This window comes from Cygnus olor, chromosome 28, assembly GCF_009769625.2.
Source record: "Cygnus olor isolate bCygOlo1 chromosome 28, bCygOlo1.pri.v2, whole genome shotgun sequence".
Taxonomy (NCBI): Eukaryota; Metazoa; Chordata; class Aves; order Anseriformes; family Anatidae; genus Cygnus; species Cygnus olor.
In genome coordinates, this window is record NC_049196.1 from 1,896,837 (window position 1) to 1,922,200 (window position 25,364).

The window sequence follows — 25,364 nt, forward strand, 5'->3', positions numbered from 1 at the left end:
TTCCGCTTCCTGCGGCGCGGCCGGAAGCCGCTCTGTGCCGCCGGGAGGACCGCGTCTCGCTGGTCAGGGAGGCGGAAGCGGAAGGCGAGGCCGCTTCCGGGACGCCGACGTGGAGGGGTCGGGGCGGCGGAGGCGGCCGGCGGCGGGGGCGCGATGCTGACCAAGTTCGAGACCAAATCGGCCCGGGTGAAAGGTAGCGGGGGGAGGGGGGGAGAAGGGTCTGGGCCGCGGGGGGGGCCGAAACTCAGGGGAAACAAGAGGGGGTCTGGGAGTCGTGGGCCTGGGCCGCGGGGGGAGCCCCGGGGGTCCTGAGGGGGGCTCCGGGGAGGTCCTGAGGGGTCCTGGGCGTGCTCCTGAGGGGGGCTCCGGAGGGGTCCTGAGGGGACTCCTGGGGGTCCGGGGGGGGGGCTCCGGGGGAGTCCTGAGGGGTCCTGGGAGTGCTCCTGAGGGGGGCTCCGGAGGGGTCCTGAAGGGACTCCTGGGGGTCCGGGGGGGGGTCTCTGGGGGAGTCCTGAGGGGTCTTGGGCGTGCTCCTGAGGGGGGCTCCGGGGGGGTCCTGAGGGGACTCCTGGGGCTCCGGTGGGGTCCTGAGGGGTCCTGGGGGTGCTCCTGAGGGGGGCTCCGGGGGGAGGGTCCTGAGGGGAGCCCCTAGGGGTTCTCGGGGGCCTTCGGGGGCTCCTGGGAGGTCCGCGGAGGTCCTGAGGGGGGCTCCGGGAGGGGTCCTGAGGGGGGTTCCTGGGGCTCCGCTTGCTGCTCTGTCACGGCCTGGCCCCTTCATCCCCCCTCTCCTTGCCTCGGCAGGGCTCAGCTTCCACCCGAAGCGGCCCTGGATCCTCACCAGCCTGCACAACGGCGTCATCCAGCTGTGGGACTATCGGATGTGCACCCTCATCGACAAGTTCGACGAGCACGACGGTCAGCGGGGGGGGCGAGGGGGGGGGCGGCGTGCGGGGCAGGAGCAGGGCTGAGCGGCTCTGTGGGGCTGCAGGCGGTGGGTGTTGCACCCCGCCGTTCGTAGCGGCCAGCTCGGTGCTTTCTGAGCACCGCTTCCCCGCAAATAAAGTGGGGCAGTATTTGTTTCTGGTGGAAAAATAGATTTGTAGGTATAAGTACAAAGGGTTTGGGTGCTTTGCGACGTTTTTCTGCAAGCGTGCTGATGAAAAGGAAGGTGTTTAGGAGTGGGATATCGTCCTCTAACACTGCTTCTTGTTGCTTTGAACCTTTTAACTTATCTGCAGTAAAAAATGCAATGGGGAGCGCGAAATGCTCTCTTTATGGGATGTAAGGGACTGTTCCAGCTGTCAGTCGTCCTGCCTCGTCCAACCTTCTCTTCCTTTTCGTAGGACCCGTTCGAGGGATTGATTTCCACAAACAGCAGCCTCTGTTTGTTTCTGGAGGCGATGACTATAAAATAAAGGTAACCTTTTACTCCTTTTTACAGTTTTTCTCTAAAAGGCATTGCCCGGGGATGGAATTTTTCAGGAATTATGATTCTGCTGTTTCAGAGGAATTAGTGGTAATTGCAGCAGGTTGAAGCCTTTTTATGGCTTGCATTAGAAATGTCTTAAACTGGAAGAGGAAGAGGCTTGTAGGTGAACGAAGAGACTAAAATCTTTAGCCTATTGCGAAAAAGCACAATAAAATCTAGCTGGCTGGGGCATGTACCCTCATTGTGCTGCTTTTGTGTTGCTCAGGTGTGGAATTACAAACTGCGCCGCTGCCTTTTCACTCTGCTCGGACACCTGGATTACATCCGCACCACCTTCTTCCACCACGTAAGCTCCTCTAGTACCTACCCCGGTGCGTGCCTGTGTTCCTCCTGCGCGAGTGGAAATCTCTTTTGCTTCCTTGGATGGGAATCTTTGCTAAGGAGGCTCTGCTAAAGGAAAAAGTACGGGCGTGGTCCTTTTTAGAGGTGTAAGAGGCATAAATTCTGCCTCCTAGATCTTAAGTGAAATAAAAGAGGGTAATTTTGGGCGGCAACTGAAAAACGCTGGAGGGAGGGAATGTGGGGGGGGTGTATTATTTCACGTGCAAACTACTTTGTCTTTTTTAGGAATATCCGTGGATTTTGAGCGCTTCTGATGATCAGACCATTCGGGTTTGGAACTGGCAGTCCAGAACTTGTGTCTGGTAAAATCAGTGGATGCTTTAAAAATAACTGTAGGGCTTGGGTGCGAGCTATCCTCATTTGTTGTTTTCGAGTGGGAGGTGGTATCGATATTTCAAACCGTGCATAGTTGAAGGAACAGGACTGACAAAAAAGAAAACCAGATTAGTAACGAAGATTTCTGTCAGTTGTGACTTTTGCTCACTTACATTGATGCTACTAAACACGTTTGTAAATTCCTGTGGTGTTTGGTTGAAAATTTTTCAAAGTTAAAATAAGATGCAGCGGTGTTGATACCTGTGAAGTTACTGATATCAGTGAGCCAGCCCCTGAATGTTCTCACTGAGAACAGCTGTGTTGAGTAGCTGTGATAATTCTTGAAGAATTCTTCAAGAAGAATTCAATTCTTCAAGAAGAATTCTTGAATTCTTGTATTTCCCTTCCAAGTATTATCAACCATATTCCTCTTTTGTCCCTTCTGAGACTGAGCTTATTGCTGTTGGTGCAAATCAGAGTGCGTGCTAATATATCTTATGTTTAAATGGCGTTTTCTGTCCTTTTTGTTGTAGCGTGCTGACAGGACACAACCACTATGTGATGTGTGCCCAGTTTCACCCCTCTGAGGACCTGGTAGTGTCAGCCAGCTTGGATCAGACTGTGCGCGTTTGGGATATTTCTGGTGAGCTGCCCAGATCAAGGGGGTGTCCGGTGGCAAAGCCCACTTCAAAACTGCAATTGCTGAAAGCCAAACGAGGCAGGAAAAAAGTTGGTTCCGATCTGAGAGCAGGAAGAGTAGCTCTAGGAGTAGCTCTGTCAGCTCTAGGAGCCTCAGGAAGAGTGTTAAATGTTTGGCAGGGATCTAGTCCCCTCATTTTTCAAGAAGCTGTAGGTTGTTGGCTGAAGGGGACTTCTGGGGCTCATCTAGTCCAACTTTATGCTTGAAGCAGCCTTCTGCAACAGTAGATGTGAGCCGTAGGTTTGTGCAGCCCAAAAAACTCTTAAGAGTTTGATTTTTGTAGCCAACATAGGCAACAAGTATTGCTGTCAGAATGGGCACGGCGCTGTCGGCTGATCAGCGTTGCCAACGTGCAAGACTTGTAGGAAAAACTCTAAAAAAATTCTGGGTCACCTTGATCCCTTTCAAAATCTCTTGGAGGCAGCAGCAAGTCATTTGTTCTGAGATAAAGATAAGAAGGCCTCTCTACTCATTGCACAATGGGCAGGGGATCTTTTTGGTGGCTTAATTGTGGATGGTGACAGGACGATAACATTAGGAATTTCTTTGTCGTCCAGTCTGCTTGTCTTTCATAAAGCAAGGCGTGGCCTGGAGATCAGAGCAGGAGTTGCAAGTCAAAAGTCCAAAGTCCTTTGCTGATGTCTGAGCTGTTTCTTAGGTTATACCTAAGGCCACGAGGTGATTCAGTGGAATCGCATAGGATCCATAAATGAAAAGCTAAAAGCCAAGAAAGCAGGCGGGGAAGGGGCTGGTGGGAGGCAGTACTGGTGGTGGTACAACTTAAACTATTCTAGAGACAGACCGAGGCCCTTCATCCGATCTGCCGCTCTCGCCATTGCAGTTTTGGTTGGGCATGCTGCGTTATTTGTAGTACACGCTCAGACATGGCCAGCTGTGTCAACAGTAGGGGCTGGGGACAGGATATCCTGGTTATTTAAAACCTGTCCCCCTCTCCGTACTGCCAGCACGGGGAGTTTAACAGCTATTCTGCTAGGAAGCTTTGCTGCTGCATTCTCCCACAGACGCTCTCTCTCAGCAGAGTTCCAGCTGCCAAATTGGTTTGGAGATGGTACAGGGCTTTTTATTTATTTTTTTTTTTCCTCAGCTGATATGTGATGAGGGGTTTTAGAGACATGCTGAATTATTGACTCAGCTGTCGCTCCAGTCAGACACGACACTGCAGGAATATTAGTGTGTGGAGAAAAACACGGGTAGATGTTAAACAGATTGAAAATAGTATTTTTTTTTTTTCTTTTTCCCCTCCCCCCCAAAAGTTTTTCCCCCAAATGGCTTCCGTCCTCAGCAGGACTCTGTTCTGGCTCTAGCAGCCTGCTGGAAATGGTTATTTCCACATTTTGTCTGATTCCTGTTATCCACATAATCCTGATCAGAGAGAGCATCATGTGATGTTGAGCTTTAACTCCATTTCTGAGTGCTGCTTTTAACTTGCAGCTTCTGCTGACATCAGTGGGATTATTTTTCATCAGGCTTTGGGGTTTTTAGTACTGGATCTTTGATGCCCCCAGTTAAATGAATTTAAAGGTCGTATTCCAAATTCTCCCTCCCAAAACTCAGCTTTGTTGGCAGCTGTGGCAGAGTGTGAGGGATGAGGAGCATGACCCAGACCAGACCAGGGTGAAGACTGCCTTGTAGTTCTGAACTGCCACAAATTTCCTGTTCTTTGGTTTGAAACCTGCTGATAAAGGATCTTCAGCGTAAAACAAATAAGCTGGAGGTTGAAGGGTCTATTTCCTGCTAATCTGCTGAGAGAGAGTGTGAATGCAGTCGGAATAAGCTTGTTTATATATTAAAATGCATGAACGTTTGTGTTGTACTGTTCACCTGTGCTGTGGAACGAAGTCCTTGCTCATGTGGCTGATATTAACCTACAAAATCTACAAAATAATCTTCTGTTTTTCTCTTGTTTCTTTTCGAGTATTAACCAGTGAGGAGGATGCTGGTGGTCTTACTCTGATCGGAGTGCTTTCTGTCTGCGCTTTAACACCCACCACACACCAACTCCTGTTTAACCTTCCTCTTGGTTGGCAAATAACTGGCAAAAAATGCCCTTGTTCTGTCAGGACTCTTTAGTTGGTCTGGGTGACGTGCTTAAGTGAGGATCACCTGAGGGTTTGGGCTGGTGCTGCTGAGACGCCCTGGGACTGGGAGGATCTCGGCTGAAAGTCCCCACGTGGCACCCGTAGACCTGGGCTGCCTCTCCTTGAGCACCACCGTATGTGCATGTGTGGTGACGGCTGGCAAAACCTTTGGTACAACTTCAGCCCCCACTTCACTTCTCTGCTCGTCCACTGAACGCGGGTGGGTTGGAGGGGCCAGAATGAACCGAAGCCCAGCAAGGGTGTAGTCAGTACCCAAGAGCCCTCTTTAGTTTCCGCCTTGGGTAGGTTACTGGCCTCAGGTACGGGGCCTGAATTGTGAGGAAGGTGATAGAAGAAAAGAATTTGTAAAGGACCGTGTATCTGTAGGTCAGTGCTGTCTCTAACGCATCAGCCAGGTGTTCCAGAAAATGGGTGCCAGGAGTGTCCTGATGCTTCACTGCTCTCTTTCTCCTTCTCTCCTAACTTACACCGTGTAATTCACCGGCAGTATGTTGCCCCTTTTCCCCTGGTTGTTCTAATACCTGCTCTTCCGAGTGCTTGTGTGCATGGCCGTCTGAGTCTGCTCTTCAGGTTTTTTTTGTTCTTCTAAACAGCTGTCCCTAGAGTGCCTAATATCTGCCTTTCTGCTGCAAGTCCCCTCTCTGTCCCTGCTCCCTCCCCAGAGCAACACAGGAAGCTGCTATGTTCTGTGAGTGTTCTGCCTTTCCTTAGATTTGTGCAGTTACGCCAGAAATTTTCCACTTGCGTTCCAGTCCTGTTTCACTGGCTTGTCAAAGGCTCAAGTATCTTCTCTTCCGAAAATCCTGCGTTTCTTCACTCGCCTTCTCTGGGTTATATATGTTTTATTCCTCCTTTCTGGGGTGGTTTGTGCCAGCTTTGTAGAAGTTTCCACTCAGCCATTCAAGTTCGTCATCGTTACTTGGACCATCTGCGTGTGCACCTCACTCAGTGTGCTGAGCGTTTGTGCTTTGCTCTGAGGCGCTGCTTGTCACGGTCATTTCATCAGCCTAACTTCGCAGAAGGGTTTGTTGAGATGTTGAGCTGCTGATCTATGAGGAGCGTGGGAATCAGAATTGCAACTAGAAAATATTTTTTGCCTTCTGTATCGTTTATTCTCTTCTTGTACTTCCCTCTCTGTTGGTCTCCATAGAAGTGCAATTCTGCGTTTATCCTAGACAGATTTTTCTTACTCTATAAACTCCATGATAGCTTTCTTGGGCCAAGTACTTTTGAATCTAAAAGGGTATTTTCTAAGTTTTGTTTTAGTGTTTTATGTAGTCTTTCCCTGTGCGCTGTCAGATGAGAGGCTCTTTTCATTTCTTTCCATACTGTGTTATATTGTGTTTTAATGAGGAATGGCTTGAAGTACGTCTGTTTTAATTTGGAAAACATAGTGTTTTTCAGAATCAGGAACAGGCTTTTTTTTTCCTATAGTTTTAGCTCCCCAAAATATCCTGTGCCCAGGCAGATTGATGACCTCAGGATTATGGATTTGGGCAGAGTGGCATGGTTGAAAAGTCCCCTGAAAACTGCAAGCTCAATTCAGTGAAGGAGGAATGAGAGGAAGAGAAATCAGAATGCCTCAGCCCTTTGCTGAAGTGCCACTGTCTGTGTCCCAGTGAGCTGAGGTGATCCTTTCAGTGGTGTACTGCAGTGCAGACTTTTCTTTTTGGTATGTCTAATCTTAGCTTGTGCTTTTGGAGGAAGTGGAAGGGAGTCCCGGATATTTCTCCCCCTCTTCCACTCCTTCAAGTTCTCACTTTCCACCTGAAGATGTATATAAACAACGTGGGAGAGCACTCAACTTGTTTCTGGATAAGGAATGTTGCCTTAATTATATAATTTCTGCTTCCTCCACCCTGTTTCTCCTTCCCCTTTGTTCTGCAAGGCCTAAGGAAGAAGAACCTGTCCCCTGGAGCTGTGGAGTCGGATGTCAGGGGAATAACAGGGGTGGATTTGTTTGGGACAACAGATGCAGTTGTGAAGCACGTTCTTGAGGTACGGTGTCAGTGTGTGTGCTCTACAACCTTTTCAAATTTGTTTAGTGAAATCCTTATGACCCAAATGACTCTCTGAAAGACCAGAAGAATAGCAGAGGGAAAAGAGTTAAAATACCAGCCTCGGCTCAGTGGAGTAACGTGCTCCAAGAATTTTGTAAATTGAAATCTGGAGATGTTTGCACTGAAACCTAACGAGTACCGTTCTCTCTGTATGGCTAAAAGCTCCATTAAATAGCAGACATTATTGCCTTGCGTTACTGGAAGCAGCATTCTGTAATGGCTTGTTAAAGCTGGGAAGTGGTGCTGCTCTGCTGGTGAAGGATGGTATCTGCAAAGCTCGTTACTGTGGGCAAAGTCTGTCTAAGCATTTGGTATGAGCAGCATGGCATACAAAAAATAGCGAGAGCTGCATCTTGGCAAGCCTGTCTGCAGTCTTGTCACTTCGTTTTTCCTTTGCTCGTTACGTTCAGTCGCTAACCTGCTTCAAGTGACTGTTTTCTTTTTGCCTTGTAGGGCCACGATCGTGGAGTGAACTGGGCTGCCTTCCATCCCACAATGCCGCTTATTGTGTCAGGAGCTGATGATCGACAAGTGAAGATCTGGCGGATGAATGGTAAGTGCATTCTCCAGGGGGAACCCCTGGGGACAAGGGTGTTAAGAACTGAAGTTTGAACGTTTGTAGGCTGAACCTGAAGGTAATTTACATTTTGCAAGCATGTATGTAGGATGCAGTGGTAAATAATCCCAAACAGCGCTGGCTTTTGCAGTCTGAAGAGGGCTCAGTCCCCGAGCAAACACTTCTAGCTGCTTTTGATTTGCATGCACTGCTGAGCAGAGGTTTGTAGGAACAGAAAAGATTGCCTCTAAAGTTTTTTTTGAATATGTGCCAATGGAATAAGAAAGGGAGATGATTCTAGAATGAGAAGCACTTCACCAGGAATGGATGCCCTTTTGCCAGCTCAGTCCAGCTAAGCTATATAAAATTCTTTGCACCTTTTTGGAAATCTGGGTTACATGTTTCTCAGGCAAGCTGTGCTAGCAGTTAAACGTCACAAAAATAAATTGCAGGGAATGGTTTAGTAATAGCCCACTTCATTAAGGTGTTTGCTGCGTTTTCTCCTGTGGAATAACTTAACCTGTTCAAGCATTAGTTTCCTCTTTCTTTTCCACTTCCGGTTAGAATCCAAGGCCTGGGAGGTTGACACCTGCCGAGGACATTACAACAATGTCTCGTGTGCTGTCTTCCACCCCCGGCAGGAGCTGATCCTCAGCAATTCAGAAGACAAAAGCATCCGTGTCTGGGATATGTCGAAACGGTTAGTGCATGTCAGGCGTCTGCCTCAACCTTATCGTGGAAGTTTTTACACATGTGAGAGGCCTACAGTTATTCTTAGAGAAACTGAAGACCAGAACTCCTTAAAGCTTTGGTTTTAGCGTTTGATAATTACTGAGAAAGAAATGTTTTTCATATTTGCTGTCCCTTTGAGACGCGTGTTATGGGCGAGGCTTATAATTGTCTGAAAGCAAGTGGAAGAAGACTGACTTGTCTAGTGATGTTGCTGCTGGAAATATTTTAAATGAGAATATATTATTTGGCAGAAGGTCATGAATACAGTGTTTTGAACTCTGTCTGGACTCCCCATGCTGAATGCCAGCGATTAGTCTGAAGTTTGGGATCTTTATTTGGGGACCTGGAGCATACGGCAGAGTTTCCATTTTGTTTATACTCCTTATTTCTTATGTTGCATGTTTAGCACGGGTGTTCAGACCTTTCGCCGTGATCACGATCGCTTTTGGGTATTGGCAGCTCATCCCAACCTCAACCTCTTTGCTGCAGGTAAAAAACAAAACAAAAGCATTGAAGGTCTTGGTCTTGGCATCTCCATAATGAGAAAACCCACAGGATTTAATTCACGTTTGAATTCTTGCATGCCTTTTCCCAGGCCATGACGGTGGCATGATTGTGTTCAAATTGGAGCGTGAGCGGCCTGCTTATGCTGTGCATGGGAACATGCTGTATTATGTGAAGGACCGTTTCCTCCGCCAGCTTGATTTTAACAGTTCCAAAGATGTTGCTGTCATGCAGCTGCGAAGGTAAGAGATGAGTGCTTAGCATATTATGAAAGGCGTTGCTAGTATCTTTAATCCCTTGTTAGTTCCTCGCTTACAGATAGGTCAGATTGTCACATTCTGCATAGATACAACTTTTTTTTGTAACTGGCTGTAAGTTTGCAGTAATTCAGACTGAAATGCCAGCTGTCATTTATAAAATGCTGGTGTTCTTACAGTGTTTCCAGGTGGTTCAGGAAATTCATCAAAACAGCTTTTTTGGCACTCTGTTTATTAAAAAAAATAAATGAAGATGAGTGTTAGAAATAATCTTGTTTCACTGTAACTTTCTTTTATTTATGACTTCTGTTCAGTGGATCCAAGTTCCCTGTGTTCAACATGTCATACAACCCAGCTGAGAACGCTGTCCTTCTCTGCACAGTAAGTCAAGTTTTGCTATGTAACGTGCTAAAGAACTTTTCATGAGGCTGTGAATGGCAGTTCTCTGAAATCCTACCCTGGAAATTTTCCCCCCATCTTTGTGCAGAGAGCCAGCAACTTGGAGAACAGTACTTATGATCTGTACACCATTCCCAAGGATGCAGATTCCCAAAATCCGGATGGTAGGCACTTTCTTATTTCACATTATTCCTGTGAGCGTTTATTGCTGTATAGCTGTCTCCTCCTCCTCCTCTCTCCAACTGTGTGTGTTATATATAAAAAAGCTTCATTTTTGTAAGCCTCTCATTGGATTTTTTTTCTTCATGTTTCCCAATGTCCCTGCAGCACACATCATTTGGCAGGCTTCCTGCTTACTGTATCACACGACACTGACTTGAAAAATTCATGTTCATCCCAAACTTTTACTGCTACAAATATATATTTTATAATTTCGTTATTAGTAACTTTCCATTTTCCCTTTCGACGCAGCAGGCAGCATTCCTGGCTTGTCAACAGAGATGGATTTTAACCAGATATATTTTGTTCGAAGAGGTTTTATACTCTGAAAAGTGGCTGTAAAAGTGACAGTGCCAGGGTGCCAGTGTTCATTCTTCCTCTCGGCAAACTCCGGATCAGTTTTATGCAATTTACAAGTCAAAACATGATTTAGGAAAAGAAAAAAATTCTTTCTCCTAACTGTGAATTCCATTTGGGATCTGAAACTCCAGCTGGTTTCTCCTGCCTCTGTCGTCATGGCAGTAAAGATTTTGAAATGAGTGGGAGTGATGAATGTGTTAGACTGGAATCCAGCTCACTTGTTCTCACATCTATTGATTTCTGCAGATCTAATGAAGGGAAGGTTTCTTTGCTCAGTACAGTCAGCAGGTATATTTGGAGAGACAGAGAAAGGGAGCTTTTTGGTAACTTTATATAGGTGAAATGCTACTGAGGATATTATAAATATTAGTTTTGATTGAGTCATTCAAAGCTGACTTGTCTGGGGACACCTGGCTTGTCACCCTTTTAGAGAGGAAAGGGTTTTTTCCAGAAGAGGTTTCCTCCTCTTCTGGAGGAGGAGGTGTCGAGGCCTCATGAAAACTAAGCACCTTTAATGCATTTTCAAGAACAGCATGTAATTCTACTAGCTGATAAATATTTTCTTTAACAAACTGCCGGGTATGCAGAGTTCTCGTGATTTCCCTTGTCTGTAACGTAGATGTTTAACACGTGCACTGGATTTCTCATCCTTGTGCCCTTCAGTTTATTTACCTGACCTACAAGGGAAGCTAAACTTCCTTATCACCGTTTAATCATCTTTTGGGTAAAATACTTCAGCCTTTTTCTGAATGAGGTACAGCCAGTGTTAAAGATCTAAAGCCAGTAAAAATGCTGCGTTGTGGCAATTCAGAAAAACAGGTGAAGTTGCCATCAGAAAACCCTAAGCAGAGCTGGAAATAGAATTTAGACCAGTCTTTCTTGCGTAGGGTAGTAACTGAGGGCTGAGGCAGTCAGGTTTAAGTCATTTGTTCGGCTGTGGATCTGCCACAAACAGTACTGTGCTTGGTGAAATAGTCCCCAGTCTGGTGGGTGGGTCTGCAAAAACATTCGTGTTGAGCAGCAGGAGGACCAGAGAGAGGGGGGATTGTGAACTAAAGAAGGAGAAATTTTGTTTTACCAAAGCGGTAGCAACTCTCTCGCCTCGCTTGTTTGTTCCCTTCTCCCGTTTCAAAACCTTCTCTGCATCTGAAAAATCCTGCAGCATGGTTCTTTATGTGTGTCTGACGTGCAGAGCGCTGTGTTTGTATTAGCATTTTAAAACTGAGAGAACAGCTGCGTGCTGCGGAGAGTGCAGCCTTTCTCCTCCAGCTCGTTATGTCAGTTTGCAGGGGGGAGAGGGAGGGGGGGCTTACACTGAAGCCGGGACCCTTGCTGCTCGGTTTGTTTGGCCAGCAAGGCTCTGCTCGTTAGCTTGACAGACTGTGCTGTCGCCCAGGATGGCCCGCTTCAGCGCCAAGCAGTGGCGTTGGCGGTACAGACAGCCACTTGTCTTGTGCCTTGGCTGGAGAGAAGGGCTGGCGCTGGCCACGCTGCGATCTGAAAGGACATTGGGGGAGGAAATGAGTCTTGCGAATAGCCTCAGGTTAAACATGAATTAGTAGGAAGCAGCTACAACAGCCAAGATGGGATCAAACAAGACTGACTAATGTGTTGCCATAAGAGCCTGCCAGAGGTTTTATTCACTGCCTGCGTCTTTCTCTCCCTAGCCCCTGAAGGGAAACGTTCCTCCGGGCTAACAGCTGTGTGGGTAGCTCGTAACCGCTTTGCAGTCCTGGATCGAATGCATTCGGTAAGGGGACAGGCTTAATAGGGTCATCTTTTTAACGGGGTATATTGTCATTTGGAAACGTGCAAATGGAATAGTGGGAGATTGGGTTAACAGAATTATTGGAGATCCACATAGACTGGCAAGGCATTCTCAATAGAAAGTGAGCTGCAGATAACACATGAAGAAATATAATACAATAAAAATGTAGTGAGTTGAAATATTATTTAACTTACGGTAAACGCTGGCTCAGTTGCTGGAAGCCTGCTACTGCAGGTGGGTTCAGAAATGACAGCTGACCAGAACAGGACTGTGAAGCCACCCAGGTTGCTTTCATAGCATGCAAGTAATGAGGAAATGCTGAAAAAGCAGGTTAGTTTTTTATAAAGGTCTTTGATCTCACTTGTGGAGTGAAATAGGAGAAAGAAGGGGGAAAGAAAGTCATGGAATGTTCTCCCCACTCCAGTTTACTTGGTGGAAAGGGAAAGAAAAGTCTTACTCTTTGCCCAATGCAGAATATTTATCTATTTATTTTGTATGTGATTCAGTATTTTTTTTGCCTAGTATATTACAGTTTCTTGTACCTGTTTTGTTACTCCTCCCTGCCTTCCCTTTCTCTCCTTGCAGTTCTCCCCTTTCAACTTCCTCATCTCCTTTATTTACCCTGTGTCCGCCCACCCTCCTTCCCTTCATATTTACTTTGTTCATATACTCAGTGCAGGGAGAGCTTGAAAATTATACCAGCTAGCTGACAACGACAGCAGTGGGGCTACAGGGAAAGCTCGCACTCCTATGTCTGCGCCCTGGTAAACTTAAGTTGTTGGGTTTTCCAGAAGGATAATGTCTGATCCTGTCTTGTGAAAGGCTTTGTATTTAGCTTGGGCTCTTGAGGTTCAGCTATACAAAAATTCTGAGCTAAAACGATCCTAAATTTCTTTGTATATTCTATCTGACTGCCCTGTGTTGCTGTGGTTTGTTTTCCTCTCATCAAATGGCAGATCCTAATCAAAAACTTGAAGAATGAGATCACGAAGAAGGTGCAGGTGCCGAACTGTGATGAGATTTTCTATGCTGGCACGGGGAACCTGTTACTGAGAGATGCAGACTCCATCACCCTCTTTGACGTGCAGCAGAAGCGGTAAGATCCAGTCTGCTGGGGGAACTTTTAATATTGCAATCCTGTTGGCGTGTGCCCTCTAGGGACAAGTAATAGCTATTAATGCACTCCAGAATTCAGCATCAGCTGCAGGCTGCATCAGACTGATCCAAACCACGGCTAACAACTGTTAGGGAGAGCAGAGTGTAAACACAGCCAAGGTGCAGTTTATGCTGCAGGCATTGTGCCATTGATCATAGGGAGATGTGTGCCATATCCTTATAAATTCTGTGACTACAGAATCGGGTACTATAAAAGTGGAAAGAAATCAAAAACCCCATACTCAGTCAAGCTAAGCTTGCCTGATGCCTTGTCCCTTAGGTTTTATATCTGTTCAAAATGCTTTTAAATTGGAGCATGATAGCAAGTTTGTACTGGTTATGTGTTGCTAGCCACTAAGAAACAGACAAGTAGCTGGTGCTTTTGGCCATCATTGTCAGTTTGAGAAGGTTCTGGATTAGCAGCAGATAAATGCGGTGTGTCTTGATCGCTTATGTCCCAGAATTTGCTTTGAGTTTCATTTCCTTATTTCTGTGTCTTTGTATTTCTAGTATTGTTGGGGAAGTTAAGGATAAATTTATTAAAGCAAATGTTACTTGTAAATACCTTATTTCCTTTGTTCTGTTAAAACCATCCTTAATCATCTCCGTATTTTTCAAGTCAGTTGTCACCTCAAATGTGTTTATTGCACAGGCATGGAGAAAGCTTTGTTTTGTTGAACTAGAGACACACTGAATTTTGTTGCGTGATTTTGTAGCTTCAGAATTGCATAAAGAGGATTCAGAGCATCCGCAAATTGGGCTCAGCGTATTGGAGACTGGTAGCTGATTATAGAGCTTGCTGTGGAGGCATATTGTTCAACTCTCTAACGTCAGTGCTGTCCTTTTCCAGGACTCTGGCCTCGGTGAAGATCTCCAAGGTGAAATATGTCATCTGGTCGGCTGACATGTCCCACGTAGCTCTGCTGGCCAAGCATGGTAAGCAGGGGAGGCTGCAGTGTTTCACCTGGATTCCAGTGCATGCTAGGTCCCTCCTTGGCTGGGAGCGTGTTCCTGTTTTCATGATCTGCTAGAGTAACTGCTCAGTGCTGTGTCTAGTGGTGAAGGGACAGCTGCAGATGGATTCAGTGTGAGCCCTGCTGCTTTTTCTCTTCAGTAAAACCTTTTTGCAAGCTTATAGAACAGATGATTTGCTATATTCCTCAAAAAGGATCAGCTATTCTGTCTGTCTTTAAAAAAAAAAAAAAAAAAAAAAAAAGGGCAGATGGTGACAATTTTGTTGTGGTTACTATCATCTCCGTGATGTCCAAATCTGAATATAGTCCCTATTTCTGGGACTGTGGAAGAGAAAAGCTCTAAGTCAGAGTCAGAAATTTAAGAGTAGAGTTACCTGATCCTCCTCCTTTCTGCTTTTGTCTCCAGCCATCATGATCTGCAACAGAAAGCTGGAATCCCTGTGTAACATCCACGAAAACATTCGTGTCAAGAGCGGTGCCTGGGATGAAAGCGGTGTTTTCATCTATACCACCAGCAACCACATCAAATATGCTGTCACCACAGGGTAAGTCTGAGAGTCAAACGGAGTCCTTGAACTGGCTGGCCTTGTGCAGACTACCAGTGTTTTTATTTTGTGTTTGTTTGGCAGATGCCAAAGTTAGTGCTGGTGCATCTCCACTTTTACAGTACGGATGTACCCCAAGGCAGTTAGAGCTAAATAGATGCACTTGGCTCATGTTTGGTTGCTTACCCTATGCACTGGTGTTTTATTGCTGGGTTGGGTGGCTGCTCTATTCGTCTGACTGGCGCTTGCAGGCTAAAATAGCATAGTGAGCCTCCTCTGAGGTAGGGGATGTGGCCATATAGAAATGTTGGTGTGCACGTGTGCTGTGTGTTGGCATAGGGATCATGGAATCATCCGCACCCTGGACCTTCCTATCTATGTTACCCGTGTGAAGGGGAACAACGTGTACTGCCTGGACAGAGAATGCCGCCCCAGGGTCCTCACCATTGATCCCACAGAGTTCAAATTCAAGCTGGCATTGATTAACAGAAAGTACGATGAGGTGAGGCGTGAGAAGCTCTGCGCTATTTCTTGGTCATGGCCTGAGGGTTCAGGAACATGCCTTGCAAGTGACGTCAGCTTCACTGCCTCGGCCTTTTCTTTGCAGGTACTGCACATGGTGAGGAATGCTAAGCTTGTGGGCCAGTCCATCATCGCCTACCTGCAGAAAAAGGGCTATCCTGAGGTAGCCCTGCACTTTGTCAAAGATGAGAAGACCCGCTTCAGCCTGGCACTGGAGTGTGGCAACATCGAGGTGAGGTGGCAGACGGTGCCGTGAGAAGGGCATGTCTTTTGGGTCGTCACTTTGCGGATGATAGCTGCCCTACTAAGGTGCAGGCCCTCATGTGGAGGCATGATTTAGTGCAGTGAACTTGGTAATCTTCAGCTTTTTGTAAGGGGCATTATCAACAGAAGCCTGTAGAGAAACCTGCTTCTGCAAACCCTCATAGTATTTTTGGTGGGGCAGAGAATCAAGCTCAAGTCTTGTGTGTTGAGCAGTTTTTTTTTCAGATTTGACCTTGTAACTGTATCAATTGTCCTGTTAGATTGCTCTGGAAGCAGCCAAGGCTCTGGATGACAAGAATTGCTGGGAGAAACTGGGAGAAGTGGCATTACTGCAGGGAAATCACCAGATTGTGGAGATGTGCTACCAGCGCACCAAGAACTTCGATAGGCTCTCCTTTCTCTACCTTATCACTGGCAATCTGGAGAAGCTTCGGAAGATGATGAAGATAGGTGAGTGCAGGAGAATGAATTAAGAGGTGCTGAGCTCCCAGAGAGAATGAGCAGCATCCCAGAGAAGGCCAAGAACAGCAGAGCTATCATGACTTTTTTTGTTTCTGTCTAGCCGAGATCCGTAAGGATATGAGTGGCCACTACCAGAATGCCTTATATCTAGGAGATGTGGCAGAGAGAGTGAGGATCCTGAAGAACTGTGGGCAAAGTGAGTAGTGTCAGTCTAATGTGTTTCTCTGGGCTGAGGAGCAGCTGGAGAGGTTTTGGGGGTGAACAGTAATTTCTGGAGAGAGATGAGCATAATCTCTTACAGAGAAACTGAATTGGATGGACAGAGAAAGTAACCCAAGAGCCGCAATACAATCCAGGAGATGTGAAACCACCTTGGAGCATATTCAGGTGGTCAGTCGTTGCCTGCTCACACTAGTCCTAAATCCAGTGGTGCCCCTAGAAGTGTAATTGTACACCTTAGTATGCTGCTAATCTTTCCTTTTGACAGTGCGGCCATGCTTGTTGGTATGAGAGGTTTTCTTTCTCCGGAATACAAAGAACACACACTCATGTTTGTTATACTTAATTTCAGAGTCCCTGGCCTATCTCACGGCTGCAACTCATGGTCTGGATGAGGAAGCTGAAAACCTGAAGGAAACCTTTGATCCTGAGAAGGAAACGGTTAGTGACTAATGCTTCATAACAAGAACCCTAGAGTTTTGGGAAGAAGATGGCAGTGGGACATGGTGTTACTGTGACTGGCATGACAGCTCCTTTCTGAGAGGGAGACACCATATTCCTTTTCTGTCAGTACTTCTCAAAACCTTGAGACTGTGTTGCATGGAGGTGGGTAGGTCAAAGAACGGGATTTTCCTTATACGGCCTTCAGCTGTTTTTTGCTCCTTTCTGCTCAGATTCCAGACATTGATCCCAATGCAAAACTACTGCAGCCTCCTGCTCCTGTCATGCCTCTGGATACCAACTGGCCATTGCTGACTGTTTCCAAGGGGTTCTTTGAAGGAACAATTGCTAGCAAAGGTATTGCTTTATACTTGGAAGGTCGTGTTAAATTGGGATATGCAGAACGGAGATATTTGTTCCCATGGCTCCTGGTCTGTTGCTGTTAAAACCCCAGATTTGCTGTGTGTTACTAGTAGAGGCTGGACTGCAGCTTGGTATTTACACCATCCTCGGCAAATCTTCTAAAAATCTTTGTTCTTTTAACACAAGATAGGGTTTGGCAATTGGAGGGGAGAATGCTGGCCTAACTTAATTCTTTTCTTAACACCTGGCCAACTCAGAGATGAGTAAACGAGTAATCCTGTCCTTTTTTAGGCAAAGGTGGTGCCTTAGCTGCTGACATTGATATCGACAATGTTGGCACTGAAGGCTGGGGAGAAGATGCAGAATTGCAGCTGGACGAAGGTAGGTAAATTAAAGAGTGTTTCTTACAGAAGTGAAAATGTGTCTGCGTAGGAGCTCTAACTGTTTTTCCCCCTCCCCATGCAGATGGCTTTGTGGATGCTGGAGAAGGCTTTGGAGAGGAAGGTCTAGGTAAAGGACAGGAAGAAGGAGGTGGATGGGAAGTTGAAGAAGATTTGGATCTTCCCCCTGAACTGGTAAGGGGCTGTTGAGACGATGATGCTTTTGGAAGGCTTCTCACTTAGCCCAGTTGTAGTTACTTAGGAAAGCAATAACAAGTCGTGGTGGGGTGGGGAGGGGGGAAAAGCATTATGGGCTTCATCAGAGGCTTGGCTACCTCTGATTTCATCTGGGTGCTGGAAACTTGCACGCTAATTGCTGCTCTGTGTGTTCCCCCAGGATGTTCCTGCTGGTCCAGCAGGAGGAGCAGAGGATGGATTCTTTGTGCCACCCACCAAGGGCACGAGCCCAGCTCAGGTAACAGCACACATCTTTGATTTTTGAGAACCTTTCTGCTTTCTTTCTGCTTTGGTGCTTTTTTCAGGTTTAGACCTTACTAATATTTCATCTGTGAGCACAACACAGGAACTTGTTAAGGGGAACGGGGGGTGATGAGGGTAAGATCAGAAAAATGTGTGCGTATGCACAACTCCTCTTGTATGTTTTTTCCCATCTTGTAGGTGTGGTGTAACAATTCACAGCTTCCTGTTGACCACATTCTGGCAGGCTCCTTTGAGACAGCAATGAGAGTAAGTTACACTTGGAGTTCCTGGGGAAAAAAATGCCCTTTTCCCATGTATTTTTATTTCTGATCCAGTCTGAAGCTTTGTTTTGTGTTCTACTGTGAATCATTTTATGCGTTGTTTTCTCTGGATGTAAAGTAAGAAGTTAGGTGAGCCTGAGTGATGACTGTGCCTTCTGTATGGCCTTGGACAGCTTTTACTCAGCACATCAATGTATTCTTTCCAGCTCCTCCATGACCAGGTAGGAGTAACAAACTTTGGACCCTACAAGCAGCTGTTCCTGCAGACCTATGCCCGTGGCCGTACGACCTACCAAGCCCTGCCATGTCTCCCTACCATGTATGGATACCCACATCGCAACTGGTAAGCAACTGGGTTAGTTCCTCTTCTGTGCTTTTTTCCTGGTGCCGTATACCTCCCTGAGTCTTTCACTCTCTGTTCTGAAGGGAGGAGCCTTCCTGTTTGCTGGACGTTAATAGGAAGCGTGTTCCATCTTTAGTGGGATTTTTCTGCTGATGGTTAGATGTTAAGATGTTGAAGAGCTATTTTTATTTTTTGGTGAAAACAGAGTGAGGCAGTCGGGATGTTGTCTTTTCTATCACTGATGCTCTGCCTCTGACAAAGCTGGGCTAAAGCTTGGGATGTCTAGAGAAACACAGATGTGTATTTTTAGTGGTGGCTGGAAACTGCTGTAGAAGAATGAGCCAGATTTTTCTAGTGTGTTAATGCAAAGAGAGCTGGGCATTGAATGTGACAACTAATGGAAGCACAGGTGTCTTTTATGCTAAGCTAATGGCCAAGAAAAACAGCATGGCCCTGGGTCAAAATGTTCCTGGTATTTGCAGCTGAGCTGACTGTGTAATGCAGGTGTGTTCTTGGTGGCCCCTGTATTAGTCCTGCTTGTACCCCCATCCCCTCTCTGCCCCCAGGAAAGAAGCTGGCTTGAAGAATGCTCTCCCTGCTGTGGGACTGAAGCTTAATGACCTGATCCAGCGCTTGCAGCTGTGCTACCAGCTCACTACAGCTGGCAAGTTTGAGGAGGCCGTGGAGAAGTTCCGCTCCATCTTGCTCAGTGTGCCCTTGCTGGTGGTAGACAACAAGCAGGAGATTGCTGAGGTGAGGGGCAGATCTCTTCTGTCCATATTGTCTGCATGCCCCTGGGGCAGGAGGCCAAATGCTTGACTCTGTCTTCCTCTCCCAAAGGCCCAGCAGCTGATAGCCATTTGTCGGGAGTATATCGTAGGACTCTCAATGGAGATCGAGAGGAAGAAGCTGCCCAAGGAGACCCTGGAGCACCAGAAGCGAATCTGTGAGGTACAATAACTGAATTTCCTCGCTGGGTGCCTGGGAGAAGCCTTTGGGTTTAAAAAAAGCATCAGGAGTCCTGAATTTTATTTCCTGCCTTCAAAGCAGATGTGGCAGTGATTACCTGGGAGGGGTCGGTGTGTTTCTTGGAGCATTTTCAGGGCATCCAGTTTCTCACGTCCTTGGTAATGATTGCATCCCCGCTTTTCCTCCTTGTCCCCGCTGCAGATGGCTGCCTATTTCACCCACTCCAACCTGCAGCCTGTCCACATGATCTTGGTGCTGCGCACTGCACTTAACCTCTTCTTCAAACTCAAAAACTTCAAGACAGCTGCTACTTTTGCTCGTCGGCTACTAGAGCTGGGTCCGAAGCCTGAGGTGGCCCAGCAGGTATGTCTGTGAGGTGCACTGCCAGAAATATTTGCTGTGGCAGACCCTATTTGGACTGCTTCCTAGCTGCACCTCTGGTTGATGTGGTTGCTTTTTGCAGACCCGCAAGATCTTGTCAGCGTGTGAGAAGAATCCCACTGACACCTACCAGCTTAACTACGACATGCACAACCCCTTTGACATCTGTGCCGCCTCTTACCGACCCATCTATCGTGGCAAGCCCGTGGAGAAGTGTCCACTTAGTGGAGCCTGCTACTGCCCTGAGTTCCAGGGGCAGATCTGCCGTGTCACAACAGTAAGGGAGTCTCTGTTGCAATACAGTCTGTGATGTTTTCTGCTAGAATGGATTCCAGCAGCTTCCCCCTTGTGCCCCCTAACTTGAGTCAGCATGGGTTTTGGGTCGGTGGCAGGGAACTTGGCATTTGGGGTGGAGCAGTTTGGGAATTGTGAAATACAGTGTAGCTTAAAAGTCCCCTGCAGGGACTGACATTGCAGCGATTGGCAATGTGTGTTCTTCAGAACCATCTAGGCTCTCAACGCAACATACAGGGTCAGGTTGTTTTGTTACTTTTGAACATTAATTATCTCCGTTTTATCCTTCAGGTGACAGAGATCGGCAAGGATGTCATTGGGCTGCGGATCAGCCCACTCCAGTTCCGCTAAGGCACGTGCCCATCCCAGGGAGGTGTGGGATCAGAGAGAAATGGTCCCGTTTCACAGCACAGTGTGGAAACTTTCACCTCCCACCATTCCAGCTTCTAGTTGTCTCTTCACCGTAGCTATGCCTGTGCTGTGTCATAACTGCTCTTCCCCACCCAGGAATGCTGTAGCGAGACTCTCTGCTGCTTCTAAGTAGGGATCCTGTTTCTAACTTGGGATCCTGTTTTCACATCTGATCTAGCTGATGTGATGTTTTGTGTACCATTGCTTCCAGGCATTTTTTATCTAGAGGATAAAGTGTGGTTCTTGCTGAGACCTGGGTATAGTACAGTGCGCTCAATAGAAACTGCTCAAGAGGCAAGGGCTGCCTCTCGCGTCCTTTAGTGTTGGGCTCCTAAAAGAAGCGCTCAAAGATCTTGCTGCAACCTGGGCAGCAGGGGGAGTCAAGCCTGGGTCTCAAAAGAGGGTGGCACTGTCTGGAACCGGTACCGAGGCAGGGCCTGTCCCTGCTCAGGGCAGCACTGCTGCCCTCAGAAGTGGCTGGAGAGCAGCTAGGCAACCAAGTGCTAGTGTTGACTGTTTTGTTGTCCTAGTAGTATTTCTCAACATGATCTGCCTCTTACATGAATAAAGTAAATTGACTGTCTAGATCTTCCTGTTCTGCAGCTTAGTTGTTCTTACTGATTTACAGTAGATACCACATTACATTTCCTCTTTTCACGTCCCACCTCCTGCTCATTTGTGCTGTTAAGCTGCCAGATCTGAAGAGTTCTGAAGTTTCCAGAAAATGGAGGCTGCAGTAATGAAATAATGAATCATGCCAGCAGGGGCTGCTTCTGCTAATTATTAATGTGGAACTGCTGTTGGCCTGTGCTCAAATTGTCCTCACTGGTAAGGCTCCTGTCCTCACCTTCCCATGTCTAGTTGTACTGTTTGGTATTACTGTGGCTTTCCGTGTGGTACTTAGCCTGGAGGGTCTTCAGTCAGGCAGATTGTAGTTTCCAGGAGTGACAAGTTGGACATACATTCTTGCACCATTGGAGAAGCAGAAAACCTAGAGTTCCTGCTCCCTCTGTGGCTGGACTAGTTGCCTAGTTCTTTCTCTGAAATAAAACCATGCCATATGCTAGGATTTTAAACCTTTATTTTATTCATAAAAAGGGGGAGTGGGAATGTCCCACTCTTAAAGGCACTCCTTCCAGTTTTGCATGGGTTTTGTTTGAGGAATGTTGGTAGTGGTGGGGCAGGTGAAAGTTGCTGGGACTAGTGGTTAGGGGCCTGAACAAGCAAGGCGTCATGGCAGGCCACTGCGATGCCTCCAATGAGGTTCAGGAACTCCTGGAAGTCCAGCTGCCCGTCACTGTTCAAATCGAGTTTCTTCATCATCCTGTCCAGGACAGCTGGGTCCTTCTGGTTCTGCAAAAAAAGAGATTGGGATCAATGTCTGCCTCGAGGCAAAGGTGTCCTTTGCTGTACACACCCAGGTACAAACCTGCAGCTGCTGAGTTCATCACCAGCAGCAAGGGTTTGGCAGAGGGAAGCAGAATTCAGCTGGGGCAACTCCAATCAGGCTCTGCTCTGGCTTCTGGTAGAAGTGAGTTCTTTCCCCTGCCACCCCCCGTGCTCATGTGGCTGAAGTCGTTAACTGCCACGGGCGACTCCTGGCCTGGATTTCACTCACCTTTGTGAAGGAAGCCAGCTCAGTGTTCATGAAAGCCAGGAACTCCCTCTTGGAGAGCTTGCAGTTGTCCCCTTCGCGCCCTGCGTACCGCTGGAAGACGGCCAGCAGGGACTCGATGCAGCGTTCGGTCTCGGTGGGGGACACCTTGGACTGCAGGATTGGAGCAAAAGCAAAAGCTCAGGCCGGTGCTTGCAGCGAGCTCTGTGCTTGCAGAAGAGCAGCGACAGCTTCTAGAGGGAGGCTGGGCTGAGAGAGACCTCGTGCCATCCCCTTTAGGGAGCCTGCTGTGCCCAGCCTGTCCAGGTGCATTTTTCCTCGGTATTCCTTTTTTTTTTTTTTGGTGACCTGCACAGCTCTTCGGTGAGGAGGGACCCAGGGGAGGGGCAGGGAGTGGTTTGGGTAGTACCTGGGTGCCTTGGGAGCATGGAAAATTCCCTGGGGAGACACCAGCAGTCAGAGGGAGGGAGGGCTGCTCCCTCTGGCTTACTCAGCGCTCTCCAGCATGGCTGGGCTGGAACATAAACCTCCCTTTCCCTCCCCCTGCCCTGTCTGGCCAGAGGAGAAGCTCTGAGTCACCAGAGAAAAATGTGAGCGGAGCAGCAGTGGAGTTGGCTCCCCAAACTGCTGCCTGGGCTGGGGGAGCTGGGGTGGCTCCTGAGCCTCCAGCAGGGCCAGCCAGGCCCTAAAAGCGAGGGGGCACCAGGAACATGGGGCTCTTCCACCTCCCCAGGGCTCCAATTTTTGGGAAAAGGGATCTTGCAGGCTGGGTGGAGTCCGCCCTTCCCTCCCTAACCTCAGCATCCTGGGGACTCCCTGCCACATCCTGCCCCGCCTGAGGCTGAATTCAGCCTTTTTTGGTTAAAGTGAAGTGGCACCAAGTTGCTTCCTTCCTGAACCTCGTTTTTTCATCTGCTGGTCCCCCTGAGCCCCCAACCCTGGTGCCGTGAGCTCAGTGGAGGCAAAGCCACAGCCCTGAGCCCAGTGCTGGGCAGGGGGAGCAGCACTGGAAAGAGGATGGTGAGGGGAGGGAAGGGACTGAGGGGGGAGAAATAGGGGGCAAATGTCCCCTTGCTGTTTTCCTGCAGCCCCGGGACCCTCTGCTCTCCCACTCTGAGCCCCCTTCCAACCCCCCCCTCCTCGGGGAGGCTGAGCTCAGCCCTTGGCCCCGTTCCCTCTTCCCAGTGCCAAGACACGTCTCGCTTCCAGCTCGGGGCCTCTTCCCTGAGGGAAACACTCCAACGCCCTCTCCCCCAGGCCCGGGGTCGTGCTCACTCACCATGGCTGGGGCTCCGGGCTCGGCAGGACCGCGGTTCGGTGCGAGGTAGAATCGAGACGGGTGTGAGCCTCGTCCGCCACCGCCCTGCCAGCGCCCAGCCCCGGCTCAGCCCCCTGGGCCACGTTGGGCAATCGGCGGCTCTAACGGCAGATCCCGACGTGCCTGCGGTCCCCACCTCGGCCTGGGCCCCTCCTCCGGGCCCTCCATCCTCTTCCCTCCTGCGTTTTATTTTTTCATGCTTCTATTTCCTCTTTTGTCCGTTTTTTTTTCCCCCTAGTTTTGTCTACTTGTCTCTTTATGCCTTTTTTTTTTTTTTTTTTTTTTTTTAAACCCAGTCTTCTCAGGACTGAGCCCTGGAGCTGCCTCGCTGCTCCCCACAGTCCCCTTGGGCCTTCCTCTTTCTCCAGCGAGCTTTGGGCACCCCTGAGGGCAGACCCCCCTGTGTCCCTGCCCCTTCCTGTGCTCACCACTGGGAGAGCTTTGCCAATAACCTGTTATTATTTGCCAATAACCTGTTACAAGCTCAACCTGTTGTAAAAAAGGGGCAGCTGCTCTCTAAAGGTGAAGGCAGCCCCCTGGGGTCCTGCTGCAGGCAGGATTTGTCCCATGCAGCCTCAGTCCCTGTGCCACTGGAGGGCTGAAGACAGGGAGAGGCAGAAGAGGGACAGGAGACACCAAAAGGCAACGTTTTGGGCCCAACTCACTTCCAGCTGGGGGGCTATGGGGGCAGAAACTGTCCTGCTGGGTGCCTCTGCCCCGGGGGGGTCCTCGCCAGCCCTGCCCTGCCCCTCCCCATCCTGCGGCACCTGGGAGGCTGCTCAGACACATCAGCCTGGCCTTGCCCACGTCGTCGCTGCAACCGCAGCGTGGTGACGTCCTTGGCACTCAGTGTGGATACGGAGCCGCCCGCCCTGGCCCTGATTTTGCCCAAAAGCTTTGAGGGGAGGAAGGGGGAGGCATGGAGTGGAGAGGTTGGGGGGCAAACATCCTCAGTCTCATTTCCTTCCTTTCTTTCCCCAATTCCCTTCCCATATTTTTATCTGTGTATTGGGGAAAAATACCTTCTCCACCACCACCCTAAATCCCATAAATAGTTCATTGCAAATGAATCAAAAAGATTTTCTGATGCAGGGAGCTGAGGGCAGGAAGGCTTCTGCTCTTTGGTCTGCGCTTCCACCTGCGGTTTGCAGCCTCCTCTTTGTGCTTCCTGAGCGCTGCAGCAACGCTCGCTCCTCCGCCCAGCTTTTATCTCCCCCTAGCTTTTACCTCCCCCTTTGCAAGAGCAAATCCCGGAGAGGCTGTGGCCTGGCCCCAGCCTGGCTGTGGTGTGGGATTTGGGGAGATTTCTATTTCTTGCTGCTGCTGCTGTGTGTGTTTGCGATCAAGGCGCTGGCACCGTTTGCAGACGCACCATCTGTGCTGCCATATGTTTGTCACCGGGACATGCAACGGTCACGTGCATGAGAGAGGGGTGGCAGAGAGCAGTGCCAGTGCATCCGTCTGCCCCAGCTGGGACAGACCCCTCTGAGTATCCCTAGCACCACGTCCAAACCGTGCCAGGAAAATGGCTGTGGCTGGCCAAGAGAGAAGGCCTGAGTGCTGCGTCAGGCTCTGGTGGACCTGAGCTGCCCTTGTTCCTCCTGGCCAGCCCCGGCACCAGCCAGAGAGCTCTGGCTGCACCTAGGGGCAAGTCTCAGCCACTGCTGGGGTCATCCTCGCTTCTCACTCTTCTTGTAAAACTGCAGCCCCATCTGCTGCTGAGAGAATTGATTCTCTCTTGCTCGAGAGAAAGGAAAGTGAATTAAATCAGGTTTTCTCCAGGGCGGGGTTATGGATGTCTCCATCCATGGCCAAGTGCACCGTATGTGGGATCTGAAGCATTTTGCATGCTGTGCTGCTGCCTTTCTACTGCCTGAGGACCCATGAATGGGCCTGCTTGTGGGGCAATTCAGGGGAAAAGACAAGTGGATACCTGAGGCCGGGAAACTGCACCTGGGTGGCTCCTACCTGCCCATCTCTGCATGGATCTGGGATCACAGTGTACACTGGGAGCCCTTGGAATCATGCACATCTATAGTGAGGACCACAAGGTTAGAAGTATATGGGCTCCAAGACATACAGTAGGGGACATTTGTAATTTTCAGCGGCCCCTATCTGGATTAAGT

The 25,364-nt window shown here is 48.5% G+C and overlaps 2 protein-coding genes across 2 annotated transcripts; one reads left to right on the forward strand and one right to left on the reverse strand.

The window, feature by feature from the left end:
- Positions 1–16: 16 nt before the first annotated feature.
- Positions 17–20,892, forward strand: COPA (COPI coat complex subunit alpha). Its single transcript, XM_040539046.1, has 33 exons — positions 17–193; positions 802–915; positions 1,344–1,417; positions 1,695–1,775; positions 2,057–2,133; positions 2,680–2,789; positions 6,855–6,964; positions 7,480–7,579; positions 8,147–8,282; positions 8,721–8,803; positions 8,910–9,060; positions 9,390–9,456; positions 9,563–9,638; positions 11,721–11,803; positions 12,778–12,917; positions 13,827–13,912; positions 14,357–14,495; positions 14,835–14,997; positions 15,103–15,249; positions 15,542–15,731; positions 15,844–15,939; positions 16,315–16,403; positions 16,637–16,760; positions 17,058–17,147; positions 17,232–17,341; positions 17,544–17,621; positions 17,825–17,893; positions 18,114–18,250; positions 18,817–19,003; positions 19,091–19,201; positions 19,421–19,582; positions 19,683–19,877; positions 20,186–20,892. Exons 1-33 carry the CDS (start codon positions 154–156, stop codon positions 20,243–20,245), a joined length of 3,675 nt encoding a protein of 1,224 aa, XP_040394980.1. The 5' UTR covers positions 17–153; the 3' UTR covers positions 20,246–20,892.
- Positions 20,893–21,369: 477 nt separating this feature from the next.
- Positions 21,370–23,625, reverse strand: S100A11 (S100 calcium binding protein A11). The gene is made up of 3 exons (XM_040539048.1): positions 23,200–23,625; positions 21,924–22,073; positions 21,370–21,658 (listed from the first exon to the last, which is right to left on the reverse strand). Exons 1-3 carry the CDS (start codon positions 23,200–23,202, stop codon positions 21,506–21,508), a joined length of 306 nt encoding a protein of 101 aa, XP_040394982.1. The 5' UTR covers positions 23,203–23,625; the 3' UTR covers positions 21,370–21,505.
- Positions 23,626–25,364: the final 1,739 nt, after the last annotated feature.